Raw genomic sequence first — 12,353 nt, 5'->3', positions numbered from 1 at the left:
AATCTGTGGTTTCTGGAAACACACGTGCTCTGCTGAAGCACCAGCCCTTGGCTGTACTGCTGTACCACAGGGAAAACCCTGGAGTGCCACAGGGAAAGCCCTGGCACACGAGTGCTTCTGGTTCAACCTGTGCAGGGTGAGACCTCTCAGATGGGGAATTCCATGCTGTCCAACGGGATGGTCACACTTTTGGGTGGTGATAACCTGGGGTGTGAGCGTGCATTGCTCAGAGGTGAGGATGTGGGGTGGCTCCCAGGGCTCCTGCTGCCCTCTGGAAGGAAGGAGCATTCTGGACCCATTCAGGTGTGTCTTTGGAAGGCAAAATGTCCGAGTAAGTCTAAGTGTATTTCCTTACCTGTGCCGTGTGCTGGTGGCCGTGGGGTCCCCGAGCAGGTTTTCGGCAGTGCTGGAGTTGGTCCAGCAGCCTGTGCTTGCACAGGGCAGCACCTCCTCCCTTTCCAAGGGGAGCTGCACACCTTTGCTCTCCTGTCAGCGAGTCCCCTCTCCATGTTCCAGCCCTTGGGCCCCCACCTGGCCCCCATCCAGCTGCCCCTGGGGACCCTCTCTCCGCTCTGTGGCCTCTCACCGTCTCAGTCCGTCGTCCTTCGTGGGTCACTGGACGTGGGGAGTGCAGTGGGCTCCGGCCTGATCAGCAAGGGAGGAACGCAGGTGAGGCTCCCCTTTCCCTGGGAACACACCCTGGAAGGCACGCTGGAAAGGCTCACAGGCATGGGGGCACTTAGAGGCTTAAATGATAGTATTTGTGATCTTCTGTTGGCTTTGAGATACAGCTTTTTAGCAGACAACATTTCTTTTTCTGTTTCTAGGGAGCCTAAACACTGTGCTAAATTAGTGCTGGGCTTTCTTCTGCTATGTTTAGCAGATTTAAAGAAGCAATTGTTTCAGTTACTGTGGGGGAAACAAAATCTATTCAGTTTGTTGTAGTAGAACTTTGGTGGGCAAATGAAGCATGATGAACAATACAGATAATACAGTCTAATAAATAACACTTTCACTCATCTATTTGAGAATAAAAAATTTAAAAGAACAGTTTTCCTGATAAATGTAAGACTTACAATCACTCAAATGCTTATTTATGGAAAGTGACCTTTGGGTCAATAAAACAAACCTGTTAAGTGGTAAGAAATTGATCTTTTAAAGGAAAGCAAAGCAAAGTACGTGCAAAACATACAAATAATCACCTTCACAAATAAACAAACCTGTTAAGTGGCAGGAAATGGATCTGCTAAAGGAAAGCAAAGCAATATATGTGGGAAACATACAAATGATCACCTTCACTGAAGGTTTTCTCGCAGAGTGAAGTCTTGTCACTGGTGATATCAAATATTTTATTATGATCTTGCCTGAATCAGTGTTTGGAGGCACAGGCAGGTTTCAGATATGCCCCTATAGGACAGGAGCCTCTTTGGCCTCATTAAGAACATCTGTCCCAGCTGGATGTGGCTCTGGCAGCACAAGGGTAGCAGTGAAGTCTGAGTTCCTTCCCAGAATCCAGCAGCTGTCCAGTGTCTCAGTGGGTTTCCATCTTCCCTTTCCTGTCATCTGTCCTCTCACTTCCCTTTCTCTTGGCCTGCACAGCTTGCAGAGATCTGTAAGCCCACCAGGCACACCGGGAACCTGCTGGGCTTGATCTGTGACGAGAAGATTTCCTTGGACACAGCAGCTCTGGATAAATGGAGAAACGAGGAGGAAGACAGTGAAAATGAGGTAGTTTGTGTGCCTTGGCTCTCAATGTGTGTCAGTAACCAGAGCACCTGAAGTCTCATGATGCTCCCCTGGTAACGGCTGCTCGACTGGGGCAGTTCCATTTGTCTCTGGGCTTTAACTTGTGCTGCATTTTCCCTGTGCTGTTTGGTGGCCAAAAAGCATCTAACCCTGTTTGCATATTGTACTCCCCACAAATCAACACCTGAACGGGCTGTATGTGTCCTGCCACGGCTCTGCTGCCTTAGTTCACTGCTGAGGAAGCCTCAGTTCTTCCCGTGGGATCACAGAGGGCAGAACTCAGTTCTGGCCATCTCCTTCTTTCAGAGTTTCCGTGGGACATCAGGACTGTTAAAAAACGTGTACTTGGATGTCGACGCCCTGGGAGGCAGCTTTGACTTTGAGGTAAGACCGGGGGTGATGGGATGGGCAGGTGAAGCTGCCCAGGTGGGAGGGGAGCTGAGGCACTGCCAGCACCCAGGGAATGAGGGTGCAGGAATGGTGCCAGAGGGACAAGGTTCTCGTGTCACTTAGGAACAACCTGGAGCAGGCTGAAGGACAGGAGGGCACAGCATCAGGGCTGGGGGGGCTGTGAGAAGCCAGATGTGGCCCACAGGGGGCAGGGGGGCGGGTGCTGAAGGCAAGTTTTGTGTTTGGAGGAGGAGCATGTTTGTGTTTTGGTAGCTGGGAGTTGAGGGGACATCTTTGCACTTTGTTTCGCTCCAAAGCAGAGAAGACTAAAGCCACGTAGGTGAACCAGGCAGGGTGGAAAGTGACTCTTCCAGGGAACAGCAGGAAGAGGGTCTCGGGTCAGAGGTGCCACGGCGCTTGCTGTAGGAGGAAGGCTCGATGAGGAGGAGGCACACTTTGCTTTCATGTGTTTTTTGGCTTGTTTTCAGCTGAAGCTGCAATGGTGGCATTGGGGAAAAGAGAAGGGAACGTCCTCTGGGAATGCTATTGCACTGTCACTCGGTCCCACAAGGACCTTAATGTGGGCTGCACGTGGCCACTTTTCTGTGGCTGCACAAAACCTGTTTTCCTTCTCCTTGCACTGCAGATAAATCCCATGGCTGAGACACTGAGCATTCAGTGCACCCAAGGCCCTGTGCAGACACTGTGCTTTCCCTGTGCTCTGCCTTAGCCGGGATCAGGCTTAAGATGACAAGGGCACAATGGGAAGTGCGTTGTAAGCAGCTCTGGTGATTTGGCCCGACTGTTTGTGCTGACATTAATCCTTTCTCACCGCTTTGAAAATCCTGTTCCAGTATCTGAAAGGCAAATTAATTTCTTTTAAAGTGTTTTAGAGTATTTGCCTTATCCTTTTCACAGCACACGAAAATTAAGCTGTAAAGTACTTTGCTGGAGAACCCATTCAAGGTGCTGGGCAGGATCTGTGAAGGCTTATGCTAAAGTGGATGTGACAAAGAGAGCCCTGACTCTCTCATCTCCAGACAACAAGCAGCCTGTGGGGGCCCAATTCCTCACTGAAATGTTAATGTGTGCAGGAACAAAGAGCTGTCTTGGCATTTCAGTGCCCTGGGGATGGGGCTTCAGGAATCTATTATGGAATGGTGATTGCTGCCCAACAGCCTGGCTGTTAACCCAGATGGGTGATATCCTAGTCCTGATAAGATAGCAGTGCCCCACTGAAAACAGAATTCTTCTGTAGTTCCATGAGGTGGCAGTAGAAAAGCATTCCTGGGAGCGAGCCTCAGACTGTTCCCAAGCCATCTCCAGCTTCCCTGCAAAACAGAGCAAAGGGTTTGTGTAGCAAGTCCTACAGGGGGAAGTCTGAGCAGCAATGGGTGAATTAATGAAAAAAACTGCCTTCATATAGCCTGTGGTCAGGATTTGAGTGTCTGTGTTCAAAGGAAATACGTGGTTTTAGTGACTCTCACCTGAACCTGCTTTCCTGCCTTCTGGAGCCTTGAATCCTCACTGTGGGTGTGTGAGACTCTTCCCTAAGACACAGAGGGGCTTGGGGATACTGCTGGAAGGGGCAAGAGGAGAAATAGGTCTGGCAGCATCTCTGGCTGCCTGGGGAGAGTCCCATGGCAGCAGAAGCCATGCCCTGTGGCAGTGCTGGCACCTTGGCATCAGTGTCTGGGTAAATGCTGGGAATCAAGGGGGTCCTTTGTGTTGGGAAATTACCATTCCTGACTTCTTTACTAGCTGGAGGGTGAAAGGGAGCTGCCTCTGCACATGAACGTAGAGCAGTACAGCTGGTGTGTTCCCACTGGGATGTAGTGCAGGAAGCAGTGCTGCTGCTTCCCAGGGAACACATCCCAGGGATACCAGCACAGGGCTGGCTGGTGTGGGGGGAGGAATGGCTGCTGTGTGTGCAGCCTTTGCTGTCCCCTGTGCTGGAGGAGCGTGGAGACACAGCTCACAGGGAGCCTGGAGCTGGGAAGAGTCTGGGAAGAGCGTCACAGTGAGTGACTCTCCCAGCTTGGAAAGGTGGCCTGGGCACTTCTGCAAGTGGCTGTGTCACCCCCCTCCAGGAGAACAGCGAGGCAGAACAGGAGAACCCCAGCAGCCCGTTGGCTGATGCTGCTGATCCCGCTGGAGCTGCTCCCCAGCACCCCGGGAGTCCTGTGGAGGCCGCTGGCAGCCTGGGAGAGGTGATGGTGGCTCTGGCATCTCCCTCCTGCTTGCACAGTGTCACTGGGCTTTTGCATGCAGTAGGCAGCTTCTAGTGTTGTGGTTGCATCTGGTGGCTGCTGGTCTGGTTTGTTTTGCTGGTTAAAGTGTTGTGTGCATGGAGAAAGGTGTAAATTTAACATCCATGTCACTCAGTACCGGGGAGGTACGGGTGAGGCTCAGAACTGCAGGGTTTTGGGGCAGAGCCCAGTGGTTGGATTTCCATGGCCTCTCCAGCCTTGATGGATGGCTCCCTCACCCCAGGAAGGTCTCTCAGACAAAGGGTGCGCCAGGGAACGTGCCCCAGCTCCGGGTGTGGAGCTGACAGCGTTTCAGAGGCACTTTGATAAAAATACCCCGTTAAAATATGCGCTGGGTGTCCGGAACACGCTGTACGCGGGATGCAGGGGATGTTTGACAAGACACCGCGCCATTAATAAAACAGTGAGAAAGTGGGACGTGCGAGCAGGTCTGTTTGCATGCTGATGAGGGAACCTTCTCCTGCTCCCTCCTGGCTGTTCCACTCTCCACGGTGGGTGTGTGGCCTCCCTGCTGCTGGGAGGGGCAGTGGAACCTTTGGGTGACTTGTCTTTAATCTGGGGTTGTTTTTGTCCCCAGGCCGGTGGGTTCTGCCATCTCTCAGCCTCCTGTGTTAGTCACAGGCTTGTTCTGAGCTTCAATCAGTGCCCACCCTCCAGTCTGTCCCGCTGGAGGGTGGGATGATGATCCTGCCCACTGTTCTCTGCTTAAACCATGAGACAGAAGTGGAATGTCCAGTCATGGTCTCTAACACATTCCCATCTCTTACTGAACAGATCCAATGTGGAAGCATAAAGGGGTCTGCTGTGGAGCACATTGGGTGCTGCCAGGGGCTGGTGGCCTTGCACAGCCACTGCCCACTCTTATCCACTGAGACCCTGTGAATGAAAAAAAACAACAGATAAAAAACCTAAGTGAGAGCCCAAAAATGAATGGGATTATTTCAGTGAAGTCCCTCGTTTTGGAATGGGACGGTGTGAAAAGAAGTCAAACAAAGGTCTCAAAGTCACCCAAAGCTTTGTGATTTTTTTTTGCTGCTTGCTGTAGGAGAGCCTGTGCTATTCCTGACCCCTGCGTCCCCCCAGAGAGAATGTTGTGGCTATAACTGTGTTTGACTTGCTGCCTAGAAGGAATCTTTAAAATCAAGACATGCCGAAGAAGTGCAAGAGTCTTCCTTGGATTCTGATGCTGTGTGCCCTCCATCTCCAGTTCAAATCCTTCCTGGAGAGGCTGACAGCAGCCTGTCTGGCCAGAACAAGGAGGACTCTATTGGGGAACTTGCTGGGGATGAAGTACTGGAGAAAAATGATGTTGAGGTGGAAGGTGACGTCCCTGCAGCTGAGGAGCTGCCCCAGTCTGGGGGGGAAAGGAGCACAGCAGGGATGGATGTGCCCAGCGGTCCTGGACAGACTGGAGCTGCTTCTCCAGCTGCAGAAGGTGCTGAGGCAGACCAGCTGGGAAGCCTGGCTGCCACTGCTGACTCCGTGTCCTGTGGAGAAAAGATGGTGGATGAAGTGAGGGAAGAAGCAGCAGCTGATCCACAAACAGAGGGCAGGCTGGATGCTGGTGAAGTAAGAGACCTGCCTGCATGGTTTGGGGTTGGTGTTGGCTCTTCCTGTCGTCTCGTCAGGCCCCGCCTCAGGAAAGCTCTTGGGGCACTGCCTCGTTCTCTGTGGAGCCAGGGCAAGTGCTTTCCTGGTCAGCAGGGTGTTCCTGGGGGGGCACAAAGTGCTCTGACTTTCCAGACTGGCATTTCAGGATCGAGCTAGGCAGTCATTCTCTCCTGCACGCACCAAATGCTGTCCAAAACCACCGACAGGCAAAGCCCTCAGCTGTGAGGCGTGTTTTGGGTCTTGGAGGAGAAACAATCTCAGCTTCCAGTGCTGCCGTCTGCCCTGAGCGAGCAGGTTTGACGGTGGAGCTCACACCGAGCCCAGCTGTCCATGCTGCTTTGTTTCTCTCCTTCTGTTGTTTCTCTCAGCTTGTGCAGAGCTGGGGCACAAGTGCAAAGCGAGTGCCAGCCGCGAGATTCGCGGCTCCGCGGCGGATGCGACGGGAGCTGCGAGGTCGGAGCGGGGAAGGACGGAGCCTCGGGGCCGGCTCTGGAGCTGGAGCTCTCCTCTTGAGCACAGAACCTCCCAGTCTGCCCACTCTGGGAGGAGAACTGGCCACAGCCCACTGCAGAGCCCGGGGGGGTTGGTTTTGCAGTCTGACAGGAGGCACAGAGTGTCACAGTGGCCTGGCCCCGCAGCTGGGCTGCCAGACAGGCACACTGTCTGCTCGTGGTCATACTCCAGAATAGAATCCGAGTTACAATATGGGGTCTGATGAATGATCTCTTTCCAATCTGGCTGCCTTCCTGCTGATTTTGATGATTTCTCCAGTTCATTGATGCGTAATGTCTGTAAGAAATGATAAACCACAAAGCTGAGCCTGGAAAACACGCTCTGTCCCAAAGAGCTTAGAGCTGAAAGCATTGCTTTTCCAAACCCTTCCCCGTGTGCTTCTGCACCTGAGTTGTCCTGCTGAAGTCAGCAGGGCCATGGGGTGTTCCCACTGAACAGTGGCTTCATGATGGTGGGAGCGTAGCAGTCCTCACTGCACTTAGGCACAGCAAGATGGGCTTTTAAAGTGCTATTTAGAGACTGTGGTACTGTTCTGTGTGGTGGGCTGGGAGCTCTGAGAGCTGCAGACATCCTTGCAGATGGAGAGGAAGCAAGTGCCTTTTATCAGGGGTATTTGAAGAGCACTTCTCTGCCCTCCCCAGTCCCATCTCCTGCCCCTACCTGTGGTGTTCTGTGCTTGTCTTGTGGGTCACACCCTTAGTGTCTGCCCTGGGATGTTCAGTCACCTCCTGTTTCCTGTGTTATAGAGGGGACAGATTTGTGTTCCCAGTGCCCAGGAGAAGCTGCAGGGGTAAGACATGTCCATGCTGTAACTGTGTTCTCCTCTCAGCTTTCAAAGGCTTCTGAGATCAGCGGGGAGGACCTGCGTGTCTCCAACTGCTCTGATGGGGAGCTGGTTCAGCCTGTGGTGAGTCACCAAAACCTCCTTGTCCCTTGGGTGTGGGGCTGCAGGTTCCTCTGGGACTGTGCAGCCCAGGAGTGCTGTGCCTGCCTCTTGCAGTGCCCTCCCAGCCGTGGCCCAGGCCAGCAGTGTCACCCTGCACCTTGCAGATTGGGTCTGTGGGTGAGGCAGTGTCCCTGGAAAAGTAGGTCACGTAGAGCTGGGGCTGTGCTCAGATAATTGCAAAAAGGAAAATAATAAGCAGTGTAAAAATTGTGCTTTGAGGGACTCGGCAGCTTTTGCTAAGGGGGGGTGTGTGTGGCTGGGAGACCTGGCTCTGGAGGGTGCCTGTGGGAGGGCAGGCAGGAGAGAAGCCCTGAGATGGGGGGAGATGCCCATCAGCATCTCTTCATCTCCACAGGAAGCTGCCATTGCCATCTGCCAGTGGGAGCAGAGGCAGCATGGCCAGCAAATGGCTGAGAATATCATTATTTGTCAGGGTTGGTACAAGCCTGTGTTGGCAAGTGGCTCTGCCTTGTGTGGTGCTTGCTCACGGGCACGTGTGTGCACACACTGCCCTGTGCAGCCAAGTGCAAGGACCCCCACAGACTCTGCCAGGAGGGAGGATTGTCTTGGAGGATGAATAGCCTGTGAGAGCTGACTTTTAGGAAAAAAATGTGAGGAAATGTGCAGCAGTGCCATAATGGGGAGCAGTAGAGGCTGGGGGAAGAAGTGTGCCCTTTGGAGGTTACCATGCGTCACCCCTGCCTGCTGTGGTCAAAGTGGAAGGGTGCACTGGGAGTGTGGCAGAGCTCTCAGTCCCACAGTGTCCACTCCCTGGACCCCACAGGAGGGACCCAGTGAAGGGAACTGCTGCTGACCTGCTGTCAGTGGGGTGGGGAGTAGGGATTCCAAGCCGTGTCAGGATTTTGGCCTCAGGATCTCTGGCAAACCCTGTGTGTTCTCATCAGACACTGATCCTTTTCTGCTTTCTTCTTTAGGTGCTGGGCTTCCAGAGCCAGCTTTCTGAGGAAGTGCTGGATGCAGGGGCTCTGTCTCCTGTGTTAGACAGCCCTGTGTGCAAGGTGAGTTCTGTGAGTGTGATCAGGGGGTGATCTGTGAACAGGCAGGTGAAATACTGGGGTGAGAGGCACTGACAGTGTGATGCTGTCAGTGTGAAGGCTTTGTAGAGGTGAATGGTGAAGTGTAAGGGATCAGAGCAGCGCTGCCAGGGCACTGCTTTTGCTGCAGAGATGAAGTGCACAGAGCTGCATAAGGAACATAAACCTTGAGCAGGGGATGGCTTCAGGGGTGCACACGTGCAGGCTCTCCTGTGTGCTTTCCCTGCCCCAATACGAGTGCCAATAAATGGCTTTCCTGGGGAAAAGATGGAAGTAGAGTCTATTTTACTTTCTTCTTTTGTGGCTATATTTGTCCTTTTCTTTCACTTAAGCAGATAGGAAGGATTTGTGTAGCGGAAACACGATAGAATCAGTGGGAAGAAAAGGAGGTTAACTCCCTCTGACAGATTTTGGTAGAGGGGAGCTTATTTTTAAGCATTTGGTTTGTCTTGCCTGCTTTCTTGTAGAGGGAAAATGGGCTCCTTCCCCTGAGCCTGTGGCACGCTGTATGTCTGTGCTCCTGTGCTGTGTTAGCCTGGGATGTAGCAGTGTCTGGGCAGTTCTGACTGAAGGTTGCTGTGCATCTGGGGTTTACCCTTGTGCTGTGCATCTGGGGTTTACCCTTGTCTTCCCAGCACGTGGCCCAGTTGGTTTCCTGAGCCCCGCGTTCCTCCGGAGCTCTCCTGCTCCGTCCCGGTGTGGCAGCGCCGTGCAGGGCAGGATCCAGCTGGGGTTACTCAGCCTTGTGCTGATTGTGAGTGATCAGCTGCTCTGGAGGAGACCCTGAGTGGCAAACTCCCCACCTGTCCAGCAGAGAGGAACAACCCGGCTTGTAAGGTTGTGTCTGGAGGATACACCTGTCCTCTTGTGCCTAATAATGAGCATAATCAGATGTGAAGGGAAAACAAAACATATGCCTGCTGTGTTTTCCCCCCCCTCCCTCCCTGCAGTGCAGGCACTGTGCATGCAAATGCTTGCTGGAGTTCATTACAGCCCTGCTTGGGGAGGGCTGGGTGTGAAATGGTGCTCCCTGCAGAACTGCAGCTGCTCTTTTGTGTCTGTGCACAGAGGCTGGGCTGGAGTGACTCTGGTTGTAGGAATGTGCCTGCTTCCGTGTGAGGAGCTTGCCTTGCTTTGGATGTACTGGCAAAAATGTTCTGTTGTTAAAAAATGGCACCTCTGGAAGCTCCACGAGCACGGAATCGGAGGGTTTTGGTTGGTGTGTTTGTGGCAGGGGCTGTGGTGGCTGCAGAGGCTCTGTGGGATGTGTCCTGCTAGACCTGGCTGCTCTGCTGGCAGAGGGGAGGCTGCTCCTTCCACCCTTCACCTACCAGAAAGTGCAAGATGCAGAATCACAGAATATGGAATTGCAAGGGAACCACGAGGATCACACCAAGTCCAACCCCTGGCCCTGCACAGACACCCCAGCAATCCCACCCTGTGCCTGAGAGCGTTGTCCAAACACTCCCTGGCAGCCCTGGGGCTGTGCCCGAACCCTGGGGAGCCTGTTCAGTGCCCAAACTCCAGGAAAAAGGCAAACCTGTGTCTGAAGTGCTTGGAGCCAGCACCCTGCTGTGCCGGGGGGACGGTGGTGAGGAGTGGGATGCAGGCATGATCCGGGCTGATGTGAGATGCTCCTGCTGAGTCCCTTGGGATCTGTGCTGTGCAGAGGGAGGAGATGGCCCAGGATCTGTCATTCCTGTTGTTCACACAACTGATTTTGTGTCTTGAGCGTGTGAGGTGTCCTCTGGGGATGCAGCTGGGCAGAAAACTGAGGTACTGGCACTGCTGTGGATCCTGGGGCAACAGGAGGGGCAAGGATCTGACAATTCCACAGACAAGGCTTAAAATCTGCCCTCGTTCCCTGCAGGCAGGTGCTGTCTTCACCTTCCAAATGTGTCCAGAGGTTCCTGCAGCTCATGATTCCTGGGGAGGGACTACCCTGTTGGGCAGGGGGGCAGCAGTAGCCCCATGCCTGGGCTCAGCAGAGGTGCCCTGTGACTGTTATCCTTCTCCATTTGTCTGGCTCCCTCCCGTTCCCAGGCAGCAGTGACAGAGCCCATTTTGAGCGAGGAAACATTTGCTGAGCTCCTCGGTTCCCGGGAATTGGAGTCATTAGTTACGGCGGGGCAGGAGGGGGCCTGGGGGTGGGGGCTGCTGGAGAGTTCTGCCCAGGCTGATGTGATGGAAGGTGACAGCACTTGCAGGGAATCCTTCTGCTGTTTGCTCCGCTGAACATTTGCATAAATTACTGCTGTGTTAATTCTGTGTTGTTTTGGCCCTGCTCCACACACAGAAGGGGCTGGGCTCGCCTGCTGGGTCCGTGGTCACCAGGAATTTATGAATGGGGTGTGTTTTTGGGGACTCAAACTCTCAGCAGGGAAGGTGAGCCCTTGCTGCTGTGGGGCTGGCAGGTGAGGAGGGAAGCCCTTCCCCTCCCCTGTGCAGTGCCCACTGTGGGGACAGAGGGATCTGGGAGCTGGCAGGTGGGGAAAGGAGCAGGTGATACTATTGCACATTCAAATGTTTGCTATTCACATTTCAAGTATCTACTGTGTCATAAATAAGCCAGCTGAATGCTCAGTGTGCTGCTCAGGGGGCAGCACCCACCCTGATGTATCCTGGAGCCAGAAATCCCTGGATTGGTGACTCTGTGTGTGTGTGTGTGTGCTGCCCAACACAGCCTGCCCTAGAACCAGGATGGGAGGCAGGACTGAGCCCTGATGTGATTCTGGTCCCAGCCAATACATCAATTTGTTTTATGGCCCCACCACGTTACTTTGTGTGTGACATTTCTCTTTTAGGAGATTTTTTATCCTCCGTTTTTCAGGAAGTTCAGTGTTATTTGGGAATGTAAAATGACCTTCAGGTAAAAGCCAAACCTGTGTCCCAGAGTGCTTAGTGCTGGCAGGGAGTTCATCTTCTGTACTGAGACAGCTGAGCTCCCAGGCCTCTCGTGCTTCTGGAAGCATTCCTGCAAGGCACTCCTGTGATGTTTGGAGCCCCTTGGTTGCCCTCAGGAGAGGAGGCTGGCACATCCAACATTCTGGAACAGCCTGTGGATGCTGTGTGGTCGCTGGGCTCAGTGCTGATTCCATGGACCTTCAGCAGAACCCCCTGCAAGGTCTTTGATGGTGAAGGAGCCACAAACTCCACCCTGTTTGCTTTTACCTGCAGGCCCAGGAGCTGGGAGGAGAGGAGAAAGACCAAAGCAAAGCCAGTATAGAGGAAGAGCAAAGCAAAAGAACAAAAGCTGCTGAGAGGTATGGTACAAACAGAGCAACTCAGGAGGAATGGGCAGCTCTGGCTCCTGGTGCCCTTCCTGCCTTGTCCTCCCTGCTCTGCTCACTGTAACCTGGACAGGAATTCCCTGTGCAACACCCTGAGATGCTGCAGCTCTCACAGGGTCTTTCCCACTAAACCTCTCCCTTCTGCCACCCCCTCAGCACTGTCTCACCACCACTTCTGGCTGGGTAAGCAGTGAAACTGCCTGTCCATCATTTCCTGGTGGCTGCCCCAGCTGTGGCTCTGCCTTCTGTCTCCCTTACAGCTCTTCTGTCTCCCTTACAGCTCCCAGACTGCTCTAGAAAGCTCTAAAAGTCACGCTCTTGCCAAGAGGGTCTGAACCTGTTAACTCTGTGCTGGACCCTGTGGTGTTGAACCAGGGAAGATGTGGCTGTTGCTGTTGCCTGATGACTGTTGTGGTTCTGAGTCAGCCCCTAGTCTCAGCACTGGTCCTGCTGGGCTGCCAGCTCCCCACTGGGCAGAGCCTGTACCTGAGGGCTCTCAGGGCCAGCCTGGTGCCTTTTTGTGGTGCCAGGA

At 53.5% G+C, this 12,353-nt stretch overlaps 1 protein-coding gene across 6 annotated transcripts in view; it reads left to right on the top strand.

Annotated features, from left to right (window-relative positions):
- The window catches only part of CEP164 (centrosomal protein 164), a 30,827-nt gene that overhangs the window by 4,234 nt on the left and 14,240 nt on the right, over positions 1-12,353 (top strand). For 2 of the 6 annotated variants that reach the window (XM_050322862.1, XM_050322863.1), the window contains 9 exons: positions 517-669; positions 1,600-1,728; positions 2,053-2,130; positions 4,227-4,346; positions 5,532-5,975; positions 7,360-7,437; positions 8,412-8,495; positions 11,709-11,794; positions 11,978-12,004. In XM_050322862.1, the coding sequence (XP_050178819.1) occupies positions 517-669; positions 1,600-1,728; positions 2,053-2,130; positions 4,227-4,346; positions 5,532-5,975; positions 7,360-7,437; positions 8,412-8,495; positions 11,709-11,794; positions 11,978-12,004 (1,199 nt within the window). The remainder of the gene's footprint in view (positions 1-516; positions 670-1,599; positions 1,729-2,052; positions 2,131-4,226; positions 4,347-5,531; positions 5,976-7,359; positions 7,438-8,411; positions 8,496-11,708; positions 11,795-11,977; positions 12,005-12,353) is intronic. The other 4 variants (XM_050322864.1, XM_050322865.1, XM_050322867.1 and 1 more) reach the window with 4 other exon arrangements.

Source organism: Myiozetetes cayanensis, unplaced genomic scaffold, assembly GCF_022539395.1.
Source record: "Myiozetetes cayanensis isolate MyiCay16 unplaced genomic scaffold, myiCay2020 scf29, whole genome shotgun sequence".
NCBI lineage: Eukaryota > Metazoa > Chordata > Aves > Passeriformes > Tyrannidae > Myiozetetes > Myiozetetes cayanensis.
The sequence above is the reverse complement of the archived record's forward strand: the minus strand, read 5'-3'. Positions and strand labels throughout refer to the sequence as shown.